This window comes from Chelonia mydas, chromosome 2, assembly GCF_015237465.2.
Source record: "Chelonia mydas isolate rCheMyd1 chromosome 2, rCheMyd1.pri.v2, whole genome shotgun sequence".
NCBI classification, from domain to species: Eukaryota; Metazoa; Chordata; order Testudines; family Cheloniidae; genus Chelonia; species Chelonia mydas.
The window spans coordinates 80,579,114-80,605,181 of NC_057850.1; the positions used below are offsets into that span (position 1 = coordinate 80,579,114).

The following is a 26,068-nucleotide window of genomic DNA, read 5'->3' on the forward strand; positions in this document are numbered from 1 at the left end:
CAGTTGACATAAAAACTGGGGGAGTGGTAAATAATAAAGAGAGCTGATACAGAGCAATTTGGATTATTTGGTAAGCTGGGCACAAGCAAACAACGTGTGTTTTAATGTGGCTAAATGTATACATCTCGGAACAAGGAATGTAGGCCATACTTACATGATTTGGGGCTGGGGGGGACTCTATCCTGGGAAGCAGTGAGTGAAAAAGATTTGGGGTTACAGTGGATAATCAGCTGTACATGAGCTCCCAGTGTGATGCTCTGGTCAAAAGGGCTAATACAATCCTTGGATGCATTAACAAGGGAATCTCGAATAGAAGTAGAGAGGTTATTTCACCTCTTTATTTGGCATTGTCGTGACCATTGCTGGAATACTGTGTCTACTTCTGGTGCCCACAATTTAAGAAGGACGTTGATAAATTGGAGAGGGTTCAGAGAAGAGCCACAAGAACGATTAATGGATTAGAAATCCTGCCTTATAATGATAGACTCAAGGAACTCCATCTATTTTGCTCAACAACGAGACGGTTAAGGGATATCTTGATTACAGTCTCTAAGTACCTACATGGGAAACACACATTTAAAAATGGACTCTTCAGTCTAGCAGAGAAAGGTACATGTTCCAATGGCTGGAAGCTGAAGCTAGACAAATTCCAACTGTAAATGAGGCATACGTTTTTAATAGTGAGAGTAATTAACCACTGGAACGATTTGCCAAGGGCTGCAGTGGATTCTCCATCACTGACAACTTTTAAATCAAGGCTGGACTTTAAAAAATAAAATAAAATAAAATAAAATAAAATAAATAATGCTCTAGGAATTATTTTGGGGAAATTCTATGGCCTCTCTTATACAGGAGGTCACTCTAGATTATCACAATGGTCCCTTCTGGGCTTGAAATTTCTTAATCTATTAGCACAGTATGGATCTTTGGACCCCACGCTCCCAATGTCCAAGCAACATAAGAGGTTTGCTGCTACTCCTTCTAAGCTAATAGAATTAGCCCTTTAGTTTGAGTAATAGAGAGTCATGGTTTTAAATCAAAGTCCTGGGTTCAATACCCACCCCGATGATTGCAAGGAGTCATTATACAAAAAGAAAGTTTTAAAAAATTAAAAGTAAGAAATATAACAATTTGTATTTGCTAGAGATCCCATTTCCCCCTAGAAATATTTTGTACCTCAGGTCCAATGTTCAGGTAGCAGTCAATGGCCAGTACAGGGTTCTTGAAGTTATGGATGGCCTTTGGAAAGAGTTTGTATGTTGCATGCTGAAGGAATTTCTCCAGAAGGAACTGAGCTGGGGCTGCCAGCAGTGTGTGTTCACTGTCTGGGGCACAGACATACTGAAGAGGCATTATTGGGGCCACGCTCTCCGATACCTATAATGAAAATGATGGAACCTCTTTCAGCCAACACTCTGTAGGTTGCATCTTCACTGAATGTACAGTTTGCCTTCTTGGGGCTATGTTACTGTAATTACCACTTGGTAAATAAGCTGCAAAACCCCAGAACATGCAACCCAGTGGTACCACATGGAAATAGCAGAAACTGTGATTTTTTTGTTCTTTGATTGTTAAGCACGTTTGTGAATATCTCAATGCATAAGGACAGAAAATAAAAATACAAATAATTTAAATTCAAAAGCAACACTATTTACTACAATACCCCCCATTCACCCTACACCACCCACACAACCTCAGAGATTCAACTCTCCCCTTATGGCCCATTAGGCAAAAGACTTTATATACAGAATGTCACACAGTACAATTAGTCAACTAGTTCCAACTCTGTTGGATGCACAGAGAATAATTAGCCACTACCCCCTAAGCATTCAAATCTGGGGGGTGTTAGCGCCAGTGTCCCATCTGATCTGAACTACAGGATTAGGTATGAACAGTAGCAAGAGAGAGTTTAAAGGAGTCAGGAAACCAGACCAAGATAGGATTTCAAGATTAAAACCAAACACCTTGAATTATACCTCATCTGAAAGCTGATACAGTTCATTGAGCACAGGTAAAATGAAGTGTGCATGAAACACCATTTAGTAGCAAGCAGCACATTCTGCAATAGCCAGAATCTGCAGGTGGATTTCCAGAGTACTTTGAAATTTCAAAGCCTGTGTAAAATGTTTCTTCTTATCAACAACAGCAATGACTGAAGATCACCACAAACCACTAGAGACTGGAAATGACTACATATATTTATCTATTCCACATGAATTTAGAAAACCTTTAAACTTGAGTTTAGAAAAATTTATCCACTTCGGATTAGAATTTAGATTTGAGAGTTCCCAATTCAAGCCTTACTCAGCCAAAGAAATCCGTGAATTAACTAGTAATTATTTAATCAGCTTTCAAATCCCAGTTTGTTCTTGGTGTCTCCATTATAATGGAGGAGTTGTGACAGACTCCCAGGATTACTGCTAGTGATAGAGAAATTATTAATATTTATTACTACTTGCATTGAGATAGTACATAGCAGGTCCAGCCATAGCGCTAGACGCTGTTCAAACACAGAACAGACTTTCTCTGACACACTAAGTTAACATCCAAATTTTGACCTTCATGGAAACAATGGCAAAGTACCAGTTTTGTCTCCTGCACATAGCTCGTTTTCAAACATGCAAAACTCACCATGATTTTTGGCTTAATGGCAAAGTCCTTTTGCCCTCCCACCTGGATGTGTTTCTTCATGAGACTGAAGTTGTTAAAACGGCAGATGAGAAGGCCACTGCTGTTTGTTCTCAGGTTAAAATCTACATCTTCACAGAAGTACCTAGATATTAAACACAGATTCACTAAACTGATTGTAAAAAGAAAAGGAGTACTTGTGGCACCTTAGAGACTAACCAATTTATTTGAGCATAAGCTTTCGTGAGCTACAGCTCACTTGACTGTGGGGCTAGGAATAAGGGAAGTGTTGGTCACTATGGCATTAGGAAACTTCACAGTCTTTCACTGGATCACATAATTCCATTGTATAATTTCATCATGGGACATTTCCTCTAGCTTTATACCATAGGGGTGATTTAACTTTCTAATTCCAAACTCTTCATGGAGTGCTGAGTGAAAAAATGTCCTGCAATGAAACATACCTAACAAATGACAGCACGACAGTTTGTGTATAACACGACAGGCCCCTGTATTTCATAGCTGTGTGCTGCTTGCTGTAACAGCAAGGGAACATACTGTATATTTTAAAAGCCAAATAAATCTTAGGCACAGGGTTACTTGGACAAAAATCAGGAAAGGGACTCTTCCTGTTAAGATTGGCAAAGAAATAACCAATCAGTTAGCAACCAAGATTTTCCAGTATTATGAAGCATGGCTAGTGTAGCTCTCGGATCACTGGGAAATCCTGATTGGCCAGTGAGGTTTGTTTTCATACAGGTTTGATGTTCCATTCTAGCACTTGTTAAAGAAAAACTGTACCCCAAAACTGGAACGATTTATAATTAATTAATTTATCCCTGGGGTGGAGGAGAGAAAGGAGTGTTCTCTGTTATGGTACAAGAGGAGCAGCTGACCAAGGCTGTGAACATTTGTGATCATTCTTCCTGTTCTCCATTGTGATGTGCCCTTGCATAGTGCTGGTGCAATTCAGTAGGATTTAGCATTGCCCGCAGGGAAAGAAAAACAGTCAGTGCATGGAATCTAGATGCAGGGCTTCCACCTCCCCACCAGGTGCTGTTTTTATACCACGTAAGGACTCATCTGAGTGGAGACTGGAAAAATGGAGTCAGGATAGTGAGCACCAGGGTTAAGATGGAAAGAAAGACTGACTGGGAGAAAGACAGACAGTGGGTGGGTGAGGAAAGAGAGAAAAGGCCAGATTGAAGCTACAGGAGTTTAAAAAAAAAAACCACACACAGAGAAGACCTAAAATACAAGAGAGAACCAGGAAGAAATCAGAAGAGGAGAGGCAGAAAATCCATCCTGCTAGGGACAGCACCTTTTGTCAGTCACAGGAAGCTCTGCTTCCAGAAATGCATCGGCAAGTGGCAGGAATCCGTAGGGAAGCGCAGCTCACCTGACTGAAGGTAAGAGATTGGGAAAACACTGAAAGTATTTGAGACAAAATACATGAAGGGAGGACGGCTGTTGTATTTCTTATGGAGCTCAATTGCTTCCAGATTTTATCTGTCATTGTTTTACAGAGAAAACCTCTGCTCCCTCGCCTTTATTTCTCACTTTCCATCAGTGTTTGGAATTAAAAACCTATAGCAAATTCACTTGCTCCAGTATTTGCCATTTCTCTCCCTTTCTATCCTCTCACCTGAAGGCATTCTACTACTACAAGTTTGTCCCTGCCACTGGATGAAGCATCTCATTTATGAATAAAATTCATATAAAATTAAAAGTATAAAATTCTTGCATCATAAGTAATACAGATGAGAGAACTGTGAAGTCAGTTGCTCTGGCATCCATACCATGAACAATGCAAGCTGGAATTTGGTCAACACATAGAGAGACAGTTTGTATTGCTGATGGAGGTAGAGACCTTAGAGTCAGTGGGACGCAGACTGGGGTAGCTCAAAGTGGAGGAAATATAAAATGTAGTCTTATTTAGCAAAGGGAGTGGATTCTGCTTCAAATCCTCCTTGTGACAAAGCTCTTATGGAGAACTGTAGAATGGAATTGATGCCTTCAGGTGAGAGGATAGAAAGGGAGAGAAATGGCAAATACTGGAGCAAGTGAATTTGCTATAGGTTTTTAATTCCAAACACTGATGGAAAGTGAGAAATAAAGGCGAGGGAGCAGAGGTTTTCTCTGTAAAACAATGACAGATAAAATCTGGAAGCAATTGAGCTCCATAAGAAATACAACAGCCGTCCTCCCTTCATGTATTTTGTCTCAAATACTTTCAGTGTTTTCCCAATCTCTTACCTTCAGTCAGGTGAGCTGCGCTTCCCTACGGATTCCTGCCACTTGCCGATGCATTTCTGGAAGCAGAGCTTCCTGTGACTGACAAAAGGTGCTGTCCCTAGCAGGATGGATTTTCTGCCTCTCCTCTTCTGATTTCTTCCTGGTTCTCTCTTGTATTTTAGGTCTTCTCTGTGTGTGGTTTTTTTTTTAAACTCCTGTAGCTTCAATCTGGCCTTTTCTCTCTTTCCTCACCCACCCACTGTCTGTCTTTCTCCCAGTCAGTCTTTCTTTCCATCTTAACCCTGGTGCTCACTATCCTGACTCCATTTTTCCAGTCTCCACTCAGATGAGTCCTTACGTGGTATAAAAACAGCACCTGGTGGGGAGGTGGAAGCCCTGCATCTAGATTCCATGCACTGACTGTTTTTCTTTCCCTGCGGGCAATGCTAAATCCTACTGAATTGCACCAGCACTATGCAAGGGCACATCACAATGGAGAACAGGAAGAATGATCACAAATGTTCACAGCCTTGGTCAGCTGCTCCTCTTGTACCATAACAGAGAACACTCCTTTCTCTCCTCCACCCCAGGGATAAATTAATTCATTATAAATCGTTCCAGTTTTGGGGTACAGTTTTTCTTTAACAAGTGCTAGAATGGAACATCAAACCTGTATGAAAACAAACCTCACTGGCCAATCAGGATTTCCCAGTGATCCGAGAGCTACACTAGCCATGCTTCATAATACTGGAAAATCTTGGTTGCTAACTGATTGGTTATTTCTTTGCCAATCTTAACAGGAAGAGTCCCTTTCCTGATTTTTGTCCAAGTAACCCTGTGCCTAAGATTTATTTGGCTTTTAAAATATACAGTATGTTCCCTTGCTGTTACAGCAAGCAGCACACAGCTATGAAATACAGGGGCCTGTCGTGTTATACACAAACTGTCGTGCTGTCATTTGTTAGGTATGTTTCATTGCAGGACATTTTTTCACTCAGCACTCCATGAAGAGTTTGGAATTAGAAAGTTAAATCACCCCTATGGTATAAAGCTAGAGGAAATGTCCCATGATGAAATTATACAATGGAATTATGTGATCCAGTGAAAGACTGTGAAGTTTCCTAATGCCATAGTGACCAACACTTCCCTTATTCCTAACCCCACAGTCAATGAATAGGTGCTGATAATAAACAGAGAACTGGGAGATAAAAGAACTCCTGCAATACCACACCCAATATGCACACCCATGACAGTGCAGTAGCTTTGCAGCCGTAGGTTACCATGATGTTATCAGAACTGCTTGATATGTTTCTTTTAGCCTTTTAATACAGACTCTCTTTCTGGGTGACCACTCTTTCACAATGTAGTAGTAGGTTCGTGCATGGATGTTTTGTGATGGCAACATAAAACGGTTACTCATAATCTGTATTTTTAGATTTTTGTGGTTTTATTTCTTGAAATCACATATGATTGGTTTTTGTTAAAATCATATACAAAACATCCATTTGTTCCCTATGCATGCTTCTTTTTTGTATGCAGTTCCTATGTCATAGAGAGAAGGGGGGCTAACTCTCACTTTGAACAGCTCATTTTGATGCAACACGAATGTGACATCAGAAGTAACTCAACCAATCATACAGTTGACTTTAGTTTGTTTGGATACTGCAGTCTTATTACAATGCTGCGCACATCATTCTGTGTTTTTTTAAAGTAGTATTTTGTGGCCATGACCTCACAGCCATGAAAGTACCACTCTCTGTTTTTACCATGGCTATGAAACATGACTATTAGCTGGCAGGGAGATTTTTTACTGTATTTGTTAAATCACTTTTGCATACCTGTTTAGATCATATTGCACGTTCTGGGTCAGGTCTACGTTGAGCAGTATGAAGTCATGCACATGGCATCTGGAGAATGAAGGTTTTGATCCCCTGGAATTCAACTTGCTGTTCCATTTCTGAATACCCAGTATTGCATAATGAACAATTTTTGGTGTGGCTTCAATGTGCTGTAGAACACTCTTCAAAGACACATTCTTACTGGTACTCCCTGGCTCCATGGACTGGCTATGAAATGTAATCATGTATCACATATGTGTTTTAGATCTCTGCTACTATATTATTGTGTAATGTTTAGATAAGGATCCTTTTTTGCTAGGTGCTGTACAAATACATAATTGTATATTCATGCACACACATGGAAGGAACATTTACATTATTATAAATAGCTAATGTAAGTGCCACCCTCACCTCTACCCCTCAATCCAGTCATCGTAAGCATACAGACTTTCCAAGAGTGGTGGGTATTACTGGTGAGATATATGGAGAGGCAGAAGGAAGTAGCTTTATGAATCAATTCAGGAAAGGCATTTCCTAAATAAGGTGCAGTGTGGGAGAAGGTAAAAAGAATTGAGTGGCATGGCATAATGCCTTCTAGAAAATTAAGACTCCCAAATAAAGAATTTTAATTGAGAAACAAAAAACCCCCAGAATAGTCAAGCCAATAAAAACAAACAACCAAAATGTTCTTTCCCACTGGCAAGTCAACTGATAGAAAGGCTTAGGTAAACTCTATGTCAAAAACTGATCAGTTTTACAAGAGAGCAGAGAAAGTGATCGAGTCAATCACAACACTAGCTAATGGACAGAAAACACTAATTGAGATGAAATAATTGGAGATAAAATGTCTGCAAAATGACATGCAACTGTTAATTGTGAAGCTATCTGAAATGTCATTCACACAATAGTAACAGCTTTGAATCATTACTAAGGGTATGTCTACACTGCATCAGAGGTGTGCCTGCAGCATCTGTAGACATTCCTGAGCTAACTTTAACCTGCTTAGCTCAAATAACAATCGCAGTGAAGCTGCGGCACCTGGATTAGCTGCTTGAGTACATGCCCAGGAGTCCTGGGTGGGCTTGTACAGCCCGTGCTGCTGTGGCTTCACTACTATTATCTGAGCTAGCTAGACCACAACTAATTCGGGCATGTCTACATGTGCTGCAGTCACATCTCTGATGGCAGTGTAGACATATCCTAAGTGAAAAGCAGAGTATAATTTTTAAATTCTGCTTTGACTATTTTAAGCAGCCATTTTTTTTAGTTATCACCAATTGCTAGAGATGGGCGCAAGCTACAAAGTGTGCATCCATATTGGAATACTGCAAAAGTTTGGGGTGGGCTGTGGCTTTGGCTGGGACCCATCTGACTGTTCCACTGTTCGTGAAAAGTTAATTTACCTGGACTGTTCTTGGACACTGTGAATGTTCCATAAGACACAAGAGTCATCCATGACAACAATGAACGGCCAGACACACTGACGTTTGACTCCTAGTTCTTCCAAGCGGTTTCTCTCTAGTTCTAGATTGTGGTAGGAAAGTTCTTTAATAAGGAATCTGGCAGCACCTGGGAGAATACATGGCACAGAACAACTTCTGTAGGACACTAATGAGAACTTTACTGCAGCTACTGTTTTCATGCAAAAAAAGATATAATATTAAAAAAGAAAGCCACCAATATTATACAGCACAGCACCTTGAAAGTTACAAGGTCAGAAACACGTCTTAGCATGTGTACATTTTCAAATGTATTTGCCAATCCAGGCCCACCTAGGAGGGGTAAGTGGCATCTTCAAATATTATTTATTAGTATGAATAATGCGTTTGGCACTGCACAATCTACAAAAAGAAAGATTATACGCTCTTTGGGATAGGGACTATGTAAAAGACACATATAGGGAAGGTAGAACACACTGGAAAACCAGAGAGGATGATTTAGTGTTGTTGATTTTTCTATTTTTATTACACATGTGGACATCAAGAAAAATGGGGCATTTTAAGAGTACTTAGAACCAAGAGAGGATAGTGGCTTGACCATAGGCGGCGCATGAGTCTTCTGTTTGGGAAGGCTTACGCATGAGCACCGGGAGCTCCCTAGAATTGGGGGGCCACTGGAGACCGGACCGTGGCCCTGCCCCCACTCTACCTCTTCCCCGATGCCCCACCCTTGCGCTACCTCTTCTCACCCCCTGCTTCACCCCCTCCCCAATGCCCCCTGCCCCCCGCTCGCTCCTCTCTGCTTCTTCCTCCAAGCTCCCCCCACCCAGTGCTCACTGCTCTGTGCCCCCGGCACCTGCTCCTCTGTGCCTCTTCCCCTGAGGCCTGCCCGCTCCTCTCCATGGTGGGCCTCAGGGCAAGAGGCAGAACAGGGGCGGAGCCACAGTCCGGGCACCGGTGCGCCCCTACTTCTAGGGAGCTTCACTTCCAGTGCTCCAAAGGCAGGGGGCCAGCGAGTCTCCACAGGGAGGTGACCCACATCGCATCCAGGGCATTTGCCCACCTGTATGGCCAGCCTCTTTTTGGGTAGCCTCCCCCAGCCTCTTATACACACCCCCATGGACTTCACTTTGTGTGAGTTGAGGGAACTCAATCCCTTGTGGGAAGAGTTTAACCTCGAATAGGACTGGACCCAAAGTTCAACTATAATTGACCCTCCTGAACCTACAGCTGCAGTTTCATCTTGTTAAATAGAGACATCACTTGTAAAGTGACTGGACTAGGCATTCAGGCTGCAGTGCTGAAAAGATGAATGCAATTTGCCTACAAATCAGCAGTTCTCAAACTGTGATTTCAAAAGCTGTTGGTTAATAGGAAACTGAATCACTGGTGGAACAGGAGCTGCTGGCAGGTTAAGAATGACCATGTAAGAAGGCAACTGGACAGAGGGTTCTGTGGAGTATGGAGGGAATATGACGGAACAGCAGGGAAATGTGCAGGGGCAACGACAAAAAACAGGCCACAGGAAAAAATATAAAGACATAGGTTGAGAAAGGGCCCAGGGAGCACAGAAGCAAGTGCCAGGAGCAAACAGAGAGAGGAGAACAGAGAAGAGTGTGACTGAGGAGAGAAGAAATGAAGAGCAGAAGCAGATAGCTAGATTAACTGTGTTCAAAAAGGATAAAACAATTATCACATTAAAGGAAGTTAAAAGATATTAAATACTGCACTAATATCCCTTTCTAAACAATCATATGTACGTGACTGCTGTAGTTGTCACGTGTTATGCGATCATGACCAGGAGAGGCAGGTGTTCAGGGCCAGTGCAAGGATGTTTCGCGCCCTAGGCGAAACTTCCACCTTGCGCCCGCGCCCCCTGCCCCAAGCCTGTGGCAGCTCCCCACTCCCTGAGGCGCCCCCCCTGCAGCAGCTGCCTGCCGCCGCCCCTCCCCTCTCCTCTCCCTCGGCCCGGGGAGCCGTGCGGCAACTCCCCGCTGCCCCCTCCCTCCCTCCCCTCGGCCCGGGGAGCCGTGCGGCAACTCCCTCCGCCCCCTCCTTCACTCCCTCTCCTCGGCCCGGGGAGCCGTGCGGCAGCTCCCCACCCCAGCTCACCTCTGCTCTGACTCCTCCCCAAGCACGCCGCCGCCGCTCCATTTCTCCCGCCTCCCAGGCTTGCGGCGCCAATCAGCTGTTTGGCGCCACAAGCCTGGGAGGGAGAGAAGCAGAGCGGGGCGGCGTGCTCAGGGGAGGAGGCGGAGCAGAGGTGAGCTGGGGCGGGAAGCGGTTCCCTTGCGCAGCGCTGCCGCCCCCCGTTACTTGCTCCAGGCGGCCCTCCCCGCGCCCCCCTGCCCCAGCTCACCTCCACTCCACTGCCTCTCCAGAGCACACTTTTGGCCACCCCCAACCACTTGGCGCCCTAGGCGACCACCTAGTTCGCATAGTTGTTGCACCGGCCCTGCAGGTGTTGAGCTCTGAGTTAGAGAAATCCTGCTTTCAACGTAACACATCGTTTTAGTGCCTCTTACCAACTCCAGCATTGTTGAACATGCCTGGCAGGACCAGCATGATGTGGTTGGGCCAGTATTTACGGTACAGTGGCATTTCATACTCCTTGACCACTAGGAGGTGAAGGTGACTGATGCCCTCCATAGCATGGTAAAGGTTCAAGAGGCCATGCTCATGGCGGCCACTTGAAGGAGTGAAGATAGGACTCTTTACTGCATTCAAATTCTGCTGAAAGATCAAACAGAAAATCGTTAAACTCTAGAAAGACAGTTCGGTCCTGATTGACTCTTTCCATCGGAAAAAACAGAATAGCTCAAGTAACATTTATTTTTATTATTATTTATTGTAGCACCTACGACATGCTAGTTGCTTTCTAGATAGTCAAGATGGGATGGTCCTTGCCCCAAGCAGCTCACAGTCTCAGGAGAGTCCAACACAAAGGTCACGAGAAGACATCAGACAAATAGGGATTTTTTTCAGTCAAGCCAACTAGATTCATGGTAGGCAGCCAGAAGGAGGATGTAAGAGGCATACACCCACCTTGTCCGACACAAGAGGGAGACGCATGCTTTCCAGGTGCTTTCCCTGCTTGCTGAAGACAAAGTGGTTCTCCTTGGACTTGGGGATTATAAAATGAAGCTGAACCTCTTCTCCTAACATTGAGGAGGAGAACGTAAACGCATGCAGGGTGGAGTCAGTCATCTGCATTGAAGAGAATAACAGGAGAAAATGGTCAACACACTAATCAGATAAAGAGGCCACACACCAACACAAACATGTGGCACAGCAATTTCAATTGCATTTTGAAATGATGGAAGCAGCTGGAAACAAATGGAAAATATATTTTCCGATGGTAACTGAAGGTGGCTTTGTTATAGTCACATTTTCCCCTTATCCAGCAGAATTAATTAGGTATGCAGCTTGTCAGTCTAATAATATAATCACCTTCCTGTGGCCCAATTGTGCTCCTGCTGAAGGCAGCGTTAGAAATTACTCACAAATGTACACAGAGCACTGGAAAATGAGTCAGGAAACAACCTACCCTATCAAAGTCTGCCCAGGACATTAAAAAACATATACACACATACATATATGAGAGAGAGAGAGAGAGTGAATGGCACAGGCCTATACATGCTTCTTATAAACATATAGCCTACAGAACATGTTTCTATCACAAAATATGTAAAAGGCCAAGCTTTCAGAAAATCTTTGGGATTCCCATTACACAGGTATGTAAAATAGATTACCTTTAAATTACTGCCAGTTTCACAATATGATGAAACTTCAGAAAATCACAACAGGTCAGTACTGTAAACACCCCAACAGAACACATTATAATTTATATACAATATATCCACATATTCCAAGCTAGTTAGGGTGCAGTCAAGGGAACCCTTCCTACCTTGTAATCAACTAGAAATTATGAACTACATCAGTCTGCTACAAGTTGTCTGAAAAGCAAAGGAGTAAACCTAAAAGCACTTTCTGCAGAAAAGGCTTGGTGAGCTTCTTCCATTTTAAATTATGCCTCCCTGTTTAGCAATTGATGGCTTTAACTCATTCCTTAAACTGTTAGTCAGAACTGTTACAATAAAATGATCATCCGCATGAGTTAATATTCTTTTCATTCTTCATTTTAAATTCTCCATAAGTGTTTCACTTTCTCTCACGTTTCATTCAGCAAAGCACTTGAACATTTATTGAACTTTAAGTATGGGCTTAAGTCTCTCTGAAGTCCATGGGACTTAACCAATGCTTAATCATGTGCATACAGTTTAAGCACATACTTAAGTGCTTTGCCAAATCAGGGCCGAAGTGAGGCCAGCTGAATGACTTCTCTTTATTGTGTGCCTAGTTTTGTGTGTGTAATTATCACAACAACTATATGTGCAATTCAGGCATGCACAAACTGGCATTTAGGTGCATGAATTTTATTTGCATAAGCAAATACCTGACTGAGCATACAGCTGCTTTGACTGCAGGCACACAGCAGGTGGCATGACTTAGCCAGGAACGTAGACCTTTTGTTGTATCAATAATGTTTTTTCTCTTCTCATATGGTTTAGTCCTACTGTTATGATTAAACAATATTTTGTTTTGAAAAGGCTGCCTGGTCACTCTATTCACCACAGATTCCCAAAGGGAAGAACTGTAAGTGCCAAGCTCAGATACATCTGCTGAATAACTTCAGTTGATCCACAGGGGACTGTAACCTAGGGCCTGGTCTGAAAGCAGGAGAATCACATGATTCTACCGCAGGAAAGCTTAAGGCCCAAGGCTTAATACCTGTGGGGGTGCACTCTGAAAGACTATGGAGGGGTTAAAGGTGCAGCTAGTCCCATCACTGAGACGCTAACCTGTGCTGCAGGATTAATATCCATGTACTGATGGCACTGCTCACAGTGGTGAAATGTATTATAAGCTGAATATTTTGTCAACATCATGGACACTGTCTCTCTCTTTCTGGGCTCCTCAACTTTGGTTTCTTTGCTTGCTTCTGTGTACAAAGAAGATAAATGACATGAATTTTAAGACAGCCAACAAACATGCAGATAAAATGTAATTCTGTAACCACTTTAGAGAAAAACTGAGCACATCTATAGTGTTTTGTAGGTTAGACCTTTCCTGAGCATTATGCCCAGTCAAGCCAATGTAAAATCTCTTGTTCTAAGCAGGAAAATGGAAAGAACTTTACTGACCTTGTTTTACTCTTGACAATTGTTCTGTGTACACTGGACTCATAGAACCATACTTGGTATCATGCACACTCAGGTCAAAAGTTATTTTACTGAAGATCTCTATGTCAGGCCAGTGGTCATTGCTAGACTGGGTGATCTCACTACTTTCTGTAGAATCTGGAATACATTTTGGGTAAGCAATGGAAGAGAGCATGTGAAATATGTTTCTTTGATGTCTGTATGTTTGTGCAATTGAACAGGGATTCAAAAATGGAAGAAGTTTCTATGTCAAACATACAAACAAAAACTAAAATATTAACTCAGACTAAGCCATTTCAAAAAAATGAAAATTGCTTGGAAACTAAGCAGGTGTGAATCTCAATGTCAAGGCTTCCATTCCTTTCACCCACCAGAATTTCTGAAGTACCTATTCCTACGGCATCTAGGTTTTGAATAAGGATGACAAAATTAAGAGTGGTCTCTGTCCAGGAGATATAGTTAATTCTCCAGCCTCTCTTTGATTTAGTCATCAGCTTCTACCTTTCCTTCTCATGTAATCAGGGGACAACCATGCCCCAAAATCTCCAAACTATTGGGAACTACAATTTTTTTTAAACTCAATTATACCAGTTTCTGAGCAGAATCAAACCTTACTCTGTTGAGTGGTTAGTAGAGAACTACACTTTTTGAGTGCTGGTACATTGGCGTTAAGGCTTACACGTCAGGAGACACCCAAGGGGATGTCCCATAACCGCAACTTTGTTTGTTATTCACTACATAAATTAATATCCTAAATAGAACTTGTTTCTTTAAATAGGTTCATACTTCCGCAGTCTAGTTCCTACAATGTGAAAATTATTAATGGATTTGTGTCACCTGATAGTCAACAGAGTTTCTCATTACCATTTTTTCCCCCAACACAAAACTTGTAAACTCATGACGTTACGCAACCTCTCCTAGGAATTTGGTATCTAATTTATAACAAAATCCATCAACAATAGCAAAGTTGCAGAGGAAAAAGCTGCATTATTTAATTGAGCTTGATTGCTTAAAAGGAAACAAAGACAGAGAATGAAGGAAAGAAAGAAAAATACTTTAAAAAACAGTAGGTATGGACATAATAGACAAATCCAGCCTCTTCATGACTTTGATCTATTTTGCCCTTGCAATGTTGTCCAGATGTAGCTTTTCTACATAAAGACGTGTTCAGTTGATCCATTTAAAATTATATCTAGCATAATAAAAGAGAAGAGTATGTTTAGAGACCTGCCGGAAATCTAGCTACATATTAACATACAAGTTAAAATGACACACCAGTAACACGGTAATGCCAGTTTTAATGTACAAAATGCCTTTATGCTCCCAAGAAACTGTAGTTTTATTTTATGCAGTGTTGTCGTAGCCATGTTGGTCCCAGGATATTAGAGAGATAAGGTAGGTGAGGTAGTACCTTTTATTGAACCATCTTCTGTTGACCTAAAGAAGAGCTCTGTGTAAGCCTGAAAACTTGTCTCTCTCACCAACAGAAGCTGGTCCAATAAAAGATATTACCTCACCCACCGTGTCTCTCTAATTTTCTTTTCACAGAATTGTAGAACTGTGAAACTGGAAGGGACCTCTAGAGGTCCAGTCCCCTACAATCAAGGCAGAACTAAGTATTATCTAGACCATCCGTGACAGGTGTTTGTCTACTCGAACCTACTCTTTAAAATCTCCAATGACGGAGATTCCACAACTTCCCTAGGCAATTTATTCCAGTGCTTAACTATCCTGACAGTTAGGAAGTTTTTCCTAATGTCCAGTCTAAACCGCCCTTGCTGCAATTTAAGCCCATTGCTTCTTGTCCTATCCTCAGAGGTTAAGAAGAACAATTTTTCTCCCTCCTCCTTTTAACAACCTTTTATGTACACGAAAACTGTTATGTCCCCTCTCAGTCTTCTCTTCTCCAAACTAAACAAACAATTTTTTCAATCTTTCCTCATAGGCCATGTTTTCTAGACCTTTAATCATTTTTGTTGCTCTTCTCTGAACTTTTTCCAGTTGATCCATATCTTTCCTAAAATGTGATGCCCAGAACTGGACACAATACTCCATTTGAAGCTTAATCAGCATGAAGTAGAGCAGAAGAAATACTTCCTTTGTCTTGTTTACAACACTCCTGCTAACACAGTGGTCATTAACCGGTAGATCGCGATCTCCGGCCGCTAAAAGTCCAGCAGCACAGCGGGTTTAAGGCAGGCTCCCTGCCTGCCCCGGCCCCACACCGCTCCCGGAAGCAGCCAGCACACCTGAGGCCCCTGGATGGGGCGGCAGGGATCTCCACACCCTGCTACTGCCTGCAAGCACTGCCCCTGCAGTTCCCAGTGGCCGGGAACGGAGAACTGAACGAGGATGGAGAGAGCCGAGTAACAGAGGGAGGGGGGATGGAGTAAGCGGGGCAGGGCCTCGGGGAAGGGGTGGGGTAGGACCTGGGTTGCACTTAAATTCAAAAAGTTATCTAGTGCGTAAAAAGGTTGGAGACCACTGTGCTAACACATCCCAGAATGATGTTTGGGTTTTTTGCAACAGTGTTACACCGTTGACTGATCCCTGAGAGACCCCACTTGATATGCCCTTCTAGCTTGACTGTGAACCACTGATAACTACTCTCTGGGAATGGTTTTCCAACCAGTTATGCACCCACCTTATAGCAGCTCCATTCTATTTTATTAAAGAGAATTTATGCACATGAGGTACTGAGAACTACTACTTAGTACTTACTGGCATTAATCTCTTCTTCATCATACACATCTACCTCCAGTAATCTGATCAGCATGCGAAAGAGAATCCTAAGGAACTGCAAGTAAGAGCCAGTTTTTCCCACCTGAAGCAAAAAAACAAAACAAAACCAACTCTCAGAAAATCTAGTATTAAAGCTGGGTTACATTTTAGACAGATGTGTTTGGGTTTTTTCCTCCTGTTTTGCTATTCCAGTCCTGGGTCAATTCTGATAAGACACTGCCAAACAGGAATACATGCCAACCTATAGCATTAATACACCATCAACAGTGGGACAAATTCTCCTCTCATTTACACTGGCGCAATCCCGCTAACTTCAATGGGATAGCAGTTATCCATTTCTCTATTTGATCCTTTTAACGTAGCTTTATGCCAGCCATGGCTTGTGAGCAGATATGAAAGCATCTTTTAGAGGATAATTCCAAATGCATGCCCCAGAAAGCAGTCTTGAGAACCACTGCTGCTTGTGTCTTGACTTTTAAAGACTAAAACAATGTCCTCGGTTTTTAGCTAACTTTGGCTCTCTTCACCTTCCCTAAAACTCTACACTAACATGACTAGCCAAGATGGGGACAGCTCTCTTACCTGTGGGGGTCCTGTCAGAAGCAGCCGTCGCGGGTGAAAACTCCTAGAGCCTGCACTTTCGCTCTGATTGTTGTAATCTACATGGTGTTGCCTGGCTGTGGTCCATTGCCTGTAGTAGAGAGACTGCTCCTCACCGTTCATGTCTTTGGGAAGCAAAGGTCTCAAAGAGCTCAGCCAAGACACATCAGCATGAGGCAGAAGAGAAGACGAGGAAGGCAAGTGCCCACTTTTCTGTGAGCCAAGGAGACAATAAGCAGCTTTAGACAAGATGACAATGCGTGGCAGTGCTGCATGCAGGGTCTTGCACTCCTTGACAGACTGGCTGGGCCACCGGAATGTCCGGGCTACAGACGAAGATGATAATTTAGAAGTGGTGCTGCTTGCCATCTGGTTACCCAGAGAGTCGCATTCTTGTTTTAAGGTCTCTCCAGCAGTGAATCTTGGATAAGTACCTTCATCGACTGAACTAACTGCCACATTCTGAAAGTTAAGGGACGCTGATTGCTTCTGAGATTTGTCTGCAGCACTGGAGGAGCTCACGCCATTTTCAGCTATTGAACCTGGTGGAATAAAGCAGGAAATAAACAAACAAACAAAAAACCCATTACACTGCTTAGCAAATACAACTAAGGTGTGAATGCTGTCTGATGCAACTTTAAGATTGCAAATATTTCTGTTCAGCAAACACTATGGTGCCTAGAAATCCTCTACTGGTTGAAGTTCATGTAACTCTACTGAAGTCAATAGAATTACAGGGTTATGCCTCAGCTGAAGGATCTGGACCTATATATCTTCACCATAACCAAGGGAAAAAACCCTTCTACCAAGTCAAAGGTATCAGTAGCACTGCCTTCTTAACACCAGAATACATTCTCTCCTATGGGCCGTGTTCACATTTTGGGACTAGAAAAGGAAAGTCAGCCTTAAAGTTAGCATATGTGGGGAAGACAATAGTTGGCACAGGCCCCACTCAACAGACTAAAAGCAGGAAAACTGATAGGGAGAGGGAGGGAGAAGGGGATGGCAGTAGAAGGACACATGGTAGGGAGGGTTGAGATTTTGCCCTGGGAAAAGTTTCTAAATTTCACCCAGTAAAACGATCCTTTGGAGTGCCTCCCCTAGCTGGGTTGAGGCCTCTGGCCACACCCAGTTACCTCCACAGGGTTGGCCCAGTTCAGGCCTGAGCCTCTTAGTCCTTGGAGTGGACATCACCCTTACCTGCTTTGCTAAGGGTGGGTAAAAGCAAAAGTTCAGACTCAGAACAAGTCCCTCCTGGGATCAACAAAAAATAAAAAGGGCCATTAGAGCTTTACTGGAGTCTTTACGAGCAGGTAGCCAGGTCAGTTTCTCCCTAACCGGGCTTACCTCTGGGTTCACTGGACTCCTCACAGAGCTCAGGAATCTCTAGCATGGAAGTTCCTTCTTCTGCTTCAGGAGCCACTCCCTTCTCAGGGCTTCCCTCTTGCTGACTGCACCTTCCTCCTTTTAAAGCCTTGTTCCCTACCATGCATGATTTGGCAGGGCCAGAGGGGTGGGGTTACCTTAGCACAGAGCCTGCCTAGCCCCTTGCCTGTCAGTGCAGGATTTATACACAGCATCACATATCCATCATCCAAACTGTAAGAGGGAAGGATCCCTGTACCTTGTGCCTATATTCAGGGCCAACTCTAAATGTTCAGATGCTCTAAACAAGCAAATGTCCATCCTTTGTAGCACACAGCTACATCCTCACAGTTATTGAACACTGATATTCCTAATATTTTACACTGGTAATTTTATTTATTTATTTGGATGTTTAAGATCTTCAGATTCCCCCAAAGCTCAAGGTGTAGCGACAAGTAAAATTATATTTAAAATAATCACAACTGGCTCACAAGGCTACATTAACTCAACTTCCCAACCTAGTCCCTTCCCCTCACCCTAGTCAGGGAAAGCCTGGGAGAACACAGAGGGCCTTTCAGTGTGATGTGGCACGAGACTTCAAATACTCAGGTATGTAAGATGTTGCAAACCATGTCTTTATTCTCTAATCTGAAATCAAACGCAGCTAATCGCTGACATTTTACTTGATGCTTCAATGTTTGTGTTCAAATTCTTACAAAATGTAGGTCAAGCATTATGCTCCAGAGCAACTGTAAAAGCAATGACTGACCTGAGGTTCCAGTGACCGCACTGCTGTTACTCTGAGGTCTCTCCAAGTCTATCAACAGTTCATCAGAGTCATTCTCACTAATATTAGCCTTCTCGTGCTCCTTCTCACTCAGGTCAAGAGATACAATAGACCCTCGAATTGCCCCCTTTGAGACATAGCAGCATGCGAGACCTACTTCTTGCTCTAAGGCAGTGCGAGTTAAATAGCTTGAGTCAATAAGTCGGAGGTCGCAGTATTTCAATGACCTAGAGAAACAAACCCAAGAAAGATGATGTTTTATATTTTCTGGCCTTCAAAGAGTCACTCTCAGTATTAATTGTAAACAGCTTATACAATGTCTATTTGCAATTCCATTAATCACTGGAAATATAATTAGTTTAAAATACTCAGCACATGAGCTATGTTCCTTGATACTTAATATAGCTGTTCAGTTCATTATACAATGTAGAACCTCCCACTAGTACTTTATCTTTCACAAAGCCATTTTTTCTTTTCACCAAGGAAAAACTTTACCAAAAAGAAAGTCTTCTAAAACAGCATCTTTCATGCAACATTAACAGCAAGATTGTTGTTTCCAGTCAGAAGCTGAAAGTTTTACATTTGTTCTTACAAACATGTTGATTGTTTTTCAGACATTTGCACTGTACAACAGTTCAAGCAGTACCTAGGGAAAGTTTCTCCTAGAGTGTCCTTGCCAGTCAGGATAACAATACAAGGCAGGCCTTCTAAATCCTGATAGGTACGAGGGACCCAATCCTCCTGTTCATTTCCCCTCCAAGCCTGCAAAAAGAGAATATTAAATCAAGTCTGGGTTCCATTTTTTAAACTTTAATTTTAACCCAGTACTGTGTGTCCTATTTTTGTTCTCTGCACATTATTCATTATATCAACATCCAACAGGGGGGACAATCTAAGGGCAATTGTGAATTTTGCATGGTAGCCAACTGCCAGCAAAGCAATAAAAGCATAACCAAGGGCATGTTACTGAGTTAGTAAAGTATACCTGGGTGTGGCATCTGTCTTAGATTTCTTTTTTGAACAGACATAAGATGTCTGAAAGCAGTTTATGGCCAAGGGGAATAATTTCCCCTACTGTATGAAAAAGGATTAAGAACTACTTCAATTTTTGCTTTACTCTTCTACTTAAGGGAATAGAAGTACACTAAAGGCTTGTCTATACAAACACTACAGTGTTACAGCTGCAGCCACTGTACCGCTTTAGCATGGACACTACCTATGCTGATGGGAGGGGTTCTCCCATCAGCGTAAGTAATCCACCTCTCCAAGATATGGTATATAGGTCGACAAAAATTATTCTGTCAACCTAGCACTGTCTACACTCGGTCAGCATTTTCTTTTATACACCCCTAAGAGACGTAGCTATGCCGATATAAGTTCCCCTAAGGGGTAAATCCTAGATTTTATGCATGGACTCCGGGGCAAAGAATCCTCACATGTGGATCACTTCACGGCTGAGCCTTCTGGGCTTCACACTCTCCCCTCCACAGAGTGAAATGGCTGGTAGTTGCAGCCCTAGCTCCGCTCATCCCCCAATCCCTGTGTAAAATGGGGCACAATGATCCCCGCAGAGCATAGCTCTGTTATGTGTATTGGGTGCAGCCTCCCAGGATCTCACTTCACATCATGCAGCAGAAGCTTGTTGGTTCTGCTGCATACTGTGTGCCCTGAACCTCTTGAGGATGGAGGCCGGATGTGGCCATATAGGCTTTACAACTTTAAAGCAACAGTTTAAAAGGAAGCCAGGCCAAAAGTAAAACCTAGCATAAAGTTTTTATAATCTAGTGGGTGTATATTGTCTGGATAGTAACTAGTTATTGTTTATAGAGAGAGGTGGAGAAAATCCACTGTGTCACCACCAAAGAAGGTTCTACAACAGAAGGTTTTTTTTAAGGTTCTACAACAGAAGTTTACAGATATTAGTTCCCAAGTTGTATTTACACAAGTGATGCTGTTTGCTCATGTACAGAGCCATCTTGGTATAAGGTGCACTGATATATAAGGGATGAAATCGCTGTATTAAAATAAAAAGAAAAGAAAAACATATACAAGGCATACTAATTTCAGCATCTATTATTTATTACAAGTCAAAGGCAACTGCTTTAACGGGAAGAGAAAAAGAACTATTCTGCCTCTGCAAATGCTGAAATCACATTATAACATTTAAGTGCAAAAGTGAAGGCTAAAATCTAGCTCCTATTGCCAATATGCTATGGGTACCATTTGAGAAAATTGACAACTTAGGTCAGTTAGATCACTGGTCAGTCAGACAAGGTTATCAGCTAGGAACCTCTGCACCAGTGTGTCTTCTCTTCATAAACACTAGCTGGAGACTCAAAATGTTCTTTTCTGGATGATTTTAAAGATGAAGGTCTTTCTCACTGTGGAAGGACAAATGAAAATTAAGCCTTGATGCTTTGGAATCAATACTTATTAATACTGCAGAATATTATTAAAGCGTTTCCTGCACCTTCTTAATGATGGATGAAGAATCAACTCTGAATGAGATATTTATAACTTGGCCTTGCAAATCTTCATGGAAATTTACCAGCTGAGGCAAAAATCTGCTTTGCTGACTGAACCATGAATAGGATTAAAAAAAACCAAAAAACAAAAATCAAACCAGTAATATTGTAATTGCTCATAAAAAAAAGGATTCTACTCCTGGAACTACGGGGCTGGCAGAAATCTGCAAGGCTGATATTAATTTACATAAAAGTATCTTAAGAGGGCACCTAGTTATACGCAAGCTCTGTGGAACAAGGAGGATGTTCTGTATAGCAAGGAGGAACTTTTCAATGACATTTTCCACCCAGCTTTTCTCTATTCTCTTTCTGTATATGATATTTGCTCTTTCTCTTCCTTCACAAATGTCATGTATTATGAGTAATTTCTTCTCAGGCAAAAAGAACAGGCTTAAAAAGGAAACACTCTATAGTAGATCAATGACTCAGTATGGTGTCCTGCTTTTTAAAATTTTCCACTGTGTAAAACCTATGATTAATGTTTTTCCCCTCAGGGTTAGGAGTAGCACATCTCTTCTACTCTAGTTCTATTTACTTTCCCTATCCCATCAGCCTGCTGCTTTCGGCACCCTCCATGCACCATATTTTTGGGAACAATACAAATTCTTCTGACTACCTACCCGCCTCTCTGTATTAGCTCAGTTAGCAGATTCAATGGCAGAAATGTACTGTCCTATTCAGCAGGATTCAAAGATGTACAGAGCAAGGTGATGTATTTATCCTGTAGCACATAACCAACTTTGGAGGTTTCTGAGAAAGTGCAGGAAAGAACACTGGAAAAACTGGGACCACAGGAAGGAATGCAACACCATCTGGATCAAAAACATCACCGACAAGATCAAATCCAGTGGGTTTATGTCTTTGGGCTTTGTTTGTTTTGTTTCCTTCCAAGATGAGAAATCAAAGAGCAGACCAAGTCACTGAGGCTAGGACTGAAAAGTGATATAAGAAGTAGTAACTAGAGTAGCACCAGATCATCAGCACACAGCTACTGCCAATCCTGTGCTGCGCTGCTAAGCACTGGTAGCTTGATGCTTAGGGGAAGGACAGAGTTAACAGGAACCTCCAAGCTGGTGCCACTGAAAGATACTCCACAAATTGGTCCTTCCTGGTCCCATTGAAGTCAATGGCAAAGCTCATATTGATTTTGATGAAGCCAGGATTTCACTCATAGTTCTTAAAAGAGGAAACTCAATATCCCAAAGCTGCTCTCTCATTCATCCAAAAAAAGATAAGAAAAAGGGGAGGTTACTTAACTGTTCTGTAACCAGAGATCTTCAAGATGCATGGTCCCTATCTATACTCCACTCTGGGTACACATATGCACCATGTGCCTGAGATCAGTTTTCAGCAGTGTTCATTGGTCCACCCCTGCGCCACTCACCTCTTCATGTTCTGATTTGAGGGCATAAAGAACATGAACCAATCACCTCTCCAGTTCCTACCGCAAATCAAGTCATGATCTCAAGCAGAGGGGAAGGAGGGCAGGTAGTGCAATACAGATAAGGACCACAATCTCAAAGAACTCTGGTTACAGGACAGGTAAGTAACATCCCTTTCTTCTTCAAGCGCTGGTCCCTGTATGGGTTTTACTCTGGGTGTCTGATGAACAGTATCTATTGTTAGGTTTCAGAGTAGCAGCCATGTTAGTCTATATCCGCAAAAAGAAAAGGAGTACTTGTGGCACCTTAGAGACTAACAAATTTATTTGAGCATAAGCTTTCGTGAGCTACAGCTCACTTCATCGGATGCATTCAGTGTCTATATACACAGAGAACATGAAACAATGGGTGTTACCATACACACTAACGAGAGTGATCAGGTAAGGTGAGCTATTATCAGCAGGAGAGCCGGGGAGGGCGGGGGAAGAAAACCTTTTGTAGTGATAATCAAGGTGGGCCACTTCCAGCAGTTGACAAGAATGTCTAAGGAATAGTGGGGGGAGGGGGAGAATAAACATGGGGAAATAGTTTTACTTTGTGTAATGACCCATGCACTCCCAGTTTTTATTCAAGCCTAAGTTAATTGTATCCAGTTTGCAAATTAATTCCAATTCAGCAGTCTCTTGTTGGAGTCTGTTTTTTTGTTGAAGAATTGCCACTTTTAGGTCTGTAATCGAGTAACCAAAGAGACTGAAGTGTTCTCCGACTGGTTTTTTAATGTTATAATTCTTGACGTCTGATTTGTGTCCATTTATTCTTTTACGTAGAGACTGTCCCATTTGGCCAATGTACATGGCAGAGGGCCATTGCTGACACATGATGGCATATATCACATTGGTAGATGTGCAGGTGAATGAGCCTCTGATAGTGTGGCTGATGTGATTAGGCCCTATGTTGGTGTCCCCTGAATAGATATGTGGACACAGTAGGCAACGGGCTTTGTTGCAAGGATAGGTTCCTGGATTAGTGGTTCTGTTGTGTGGTTGCTGGTGAATATGGAAGTCAGTGCGAGCACAAGTTGGAAACAGACAATTAGAGCGGTACCCAGACAAGCGTCCGCTGCCGAGGCCTGAACTATGGCATAACATCTGGAAAAGGTATGCATCAAGTTCCATGTAGCAGTTTTGCAGATTTTGCCAACAGGAACATCTTTCACCGAGGCTATTAGAGCTCACTATACCAGAGCCCAGACAGCTTCCACACCTTGTGGTGGGCTAGTATTGGCTGCAATCTCGCAGCACAGCAGGATGCATCCAGAGATCCATTTAGAGAGCTTTTGGGATGATACAGCTACTATTCTCATCCATTCTGCTAACAAATAACCTCAGTAATTATCTGAATGGTTTTGCTCTATGCAGACAGAAAGCCACTGCTCTGCAGACATCTGTCTTAATTAGAAGTGTGTAGTTTTAGAAAGAAGGTAGGTAAGTTAATGGTTTGAGTGAGGAGAATGTCCAAAATGGCTTTGAGTATAAATTTAGAATGCAGTCTCAATGTGATGCTATCTTTGTGTAAGACCATGTATGGTTGATCTGCCATAAGAGCTCCCAGTTCTCCACAGTGGCCATTAAAAAGACAACTTTTATGGAGAGATGGCATAGCAAGCAGGTTGCCAATGGTTCAAAGAGAGCTTTTGTAAGCACTGATAAAACAAAATTAAAGGTCCCACATTGGAGTTGGTTTTGCTTACAGATGGAAATGTCTGAAGGAAGCCTTTGTGGAAGTGGATCATTACAGGATGGGCAAAAATGGAGCAGTTATCAAGCAGGGCTGATAGCTGCCAAGAAAACATGTATTGAGAGTCCTGTGGTCTTCAGGGATAGAAGGTAGTCCAGGATAGCAAATATGTCTGATTCTGCTGGAAAAGGGTGGTGATTTTGAGCCCAGATAAAAAATCATTTCCACTTGACTACACAACGTTTTCTAGTAGACTCCTTTCTACTATTGTTGAGAATAGCCAAGATATCTTTCCAACATGCACTCTCGAGACTTGATGCCCATCCAAATAGGCTGTCAGCTATAATAAGCCTGGACTGAATTGACTGATTCTGCCTTTGTGTTGTGTCAAAAGGTCCGGGAAGATCTGGAAGGTGATGTTTGGATGAGCCGACAACTGAGGAGACTCGGAAACCAACAGTACATGGGCCACTTGGGAGCGATCTGTATCACGCATGCCTTGTCCTGCCAGATTTTCCTCAGGACTTCAAGTAATAAGGGGATGGTGGAAAGGTGTACATTGATTGCCTAACCAGGAAAACAGAAGCACATCTCCCATGGAGTTCAGACCCAATGCTCTCCTAGAGCAGTAGTTCACACATTCTGTTCTTGTGGGACACCAACAATGGAATACTGTCTGTATCGCTGAGTTATGAAGCTCCCATTTGTGGTCCTGAGAGAAGCACCTTTTGAAGCTCTCCCCTGGGGCATTGTGTACTCCCAGAATGTGACAGAGTTATCTTATGTTTAATACACCAGTTCCAGAGTTTTACATCTTCTACACAGAGAGGGGTGGATTGTTCCTCCCTGTTTGGTTATATAGAATACTGTGGCGAGAATGTCTGAAGGGGAGAAACTGTCTGGAAGCCGCCCGGACTGCTCTCAGTTTGAGCTGGTTTATGTTCATTTTGGCTTCTTTTCCTGACCATATCCCTTGCCCCAAGTGTTCACCCAGGTGTGCACCCCATCCAAACATGGAGGCATCTATGATGAGAGCCTTCTGTAGTAAAGTTGGAGAGAATGGGACTCTGTCACACCCTGTGCCCCATGTTCACCACTTTTATATGGTTATATTTCGTACATAGCATGCCTTGTGAGGTATCATTTGAAACTCGATCTACTGAATATCATTGTCCTGTACCAACATTGCATATGGAGCTATGACATTTTACTATATGATTGTTACTGAAATATGCTCTAGTTCTGGGTGAGTAGACTGAGGGAAGCCAGACCTGTAGACAGTGAAGATGTAGTCTCGCGAATGGGGTTACATAAGTACATGACACCATGTGACCCAGGAAGATGAGAGGAGCAGATTTGCATCTGAGAGCTCTGTCTGAGTTGTGCAGCAAGTGGTTTGATAGCCTGGAAAGTGTCCTGTGGGAGGAATGCCTTGGTTGTATTCGAGTCCACCGTCGCTCCTATAAAATCTGTGGACTAGACTGGCATCAAAGTGGACTTTTCAGTGTTTGTGCACACTCCTAGCAACTGCAGGAGGTTGATCAGGCCCTTTGTTGCTGACAGCGTCT

The 26,068-nt window shown here is 42.6% G+C and overlaps 1 protein-coding gene across 15 annotated transcripts in view; it reads right to left on the reverse strand.

Annotated features, from left to right (window-relative positions):
- GREB1L (GREB1 like retinoic acid receptor coactivator) overlaps positions 1-26,068 on the reverse strand; it is a 224,323-nt gene that overhangs the window by 14,563 nt on the left and 183,692 nt on the right. For 12 of the 15 annotated variants that reach the window (XM_043539773.1, XM_043539770.1, XM_043539771.1 and 9 more), the window contains 12 exons: positions 19,503-19,618; positions 18,839-19,083; positions 16,687-17,246; positions 16,084-16,186; positions 13,345-13,500; positions 13,003-13,142; positions 11,186-11,347; positions 10,666-10,873; positions 8,105-8,270; positions 6,702-6,929; positions 2,632-2,773; positions 1,177-1,377 (listed from right to left, as the gene is read on the reverse strand). In XM_043539773.1, coding sequence (XP_043395708.1) covers positions 1,177-1,377; positions 2,632-2,773; positions 6,702-6,929; positions 8,105-8,270; positions 10,666-10,873; positions 11,186-11,347; positions 13,003-13,142; positions 13,345-13,500; positions 16,084-16,186; positions 16,687-17,246; positions 18,839-19,083; positions 19,503-19,618 — 2,427 coding nt within the window. The remainder of the gene's footprint in view (positions 1-1,176; positions 1,378-2,631; positions 2,774-6,701; positions 6,930-8,104; positions 8,271-10,665; positions 10,874-11,185; positions 11,348-13,002; positions 13,143-13,344; positions 13,501-16,083; positions 16,187-16,686; positions 17,247-18,838; positions 19,084-19,502; positions 19,619-26,068) is intronic. The other 3 variants (XM_043539764.1, XM_043539778.1, XM_043539775.1) reach the window with 1 other exon arrangement.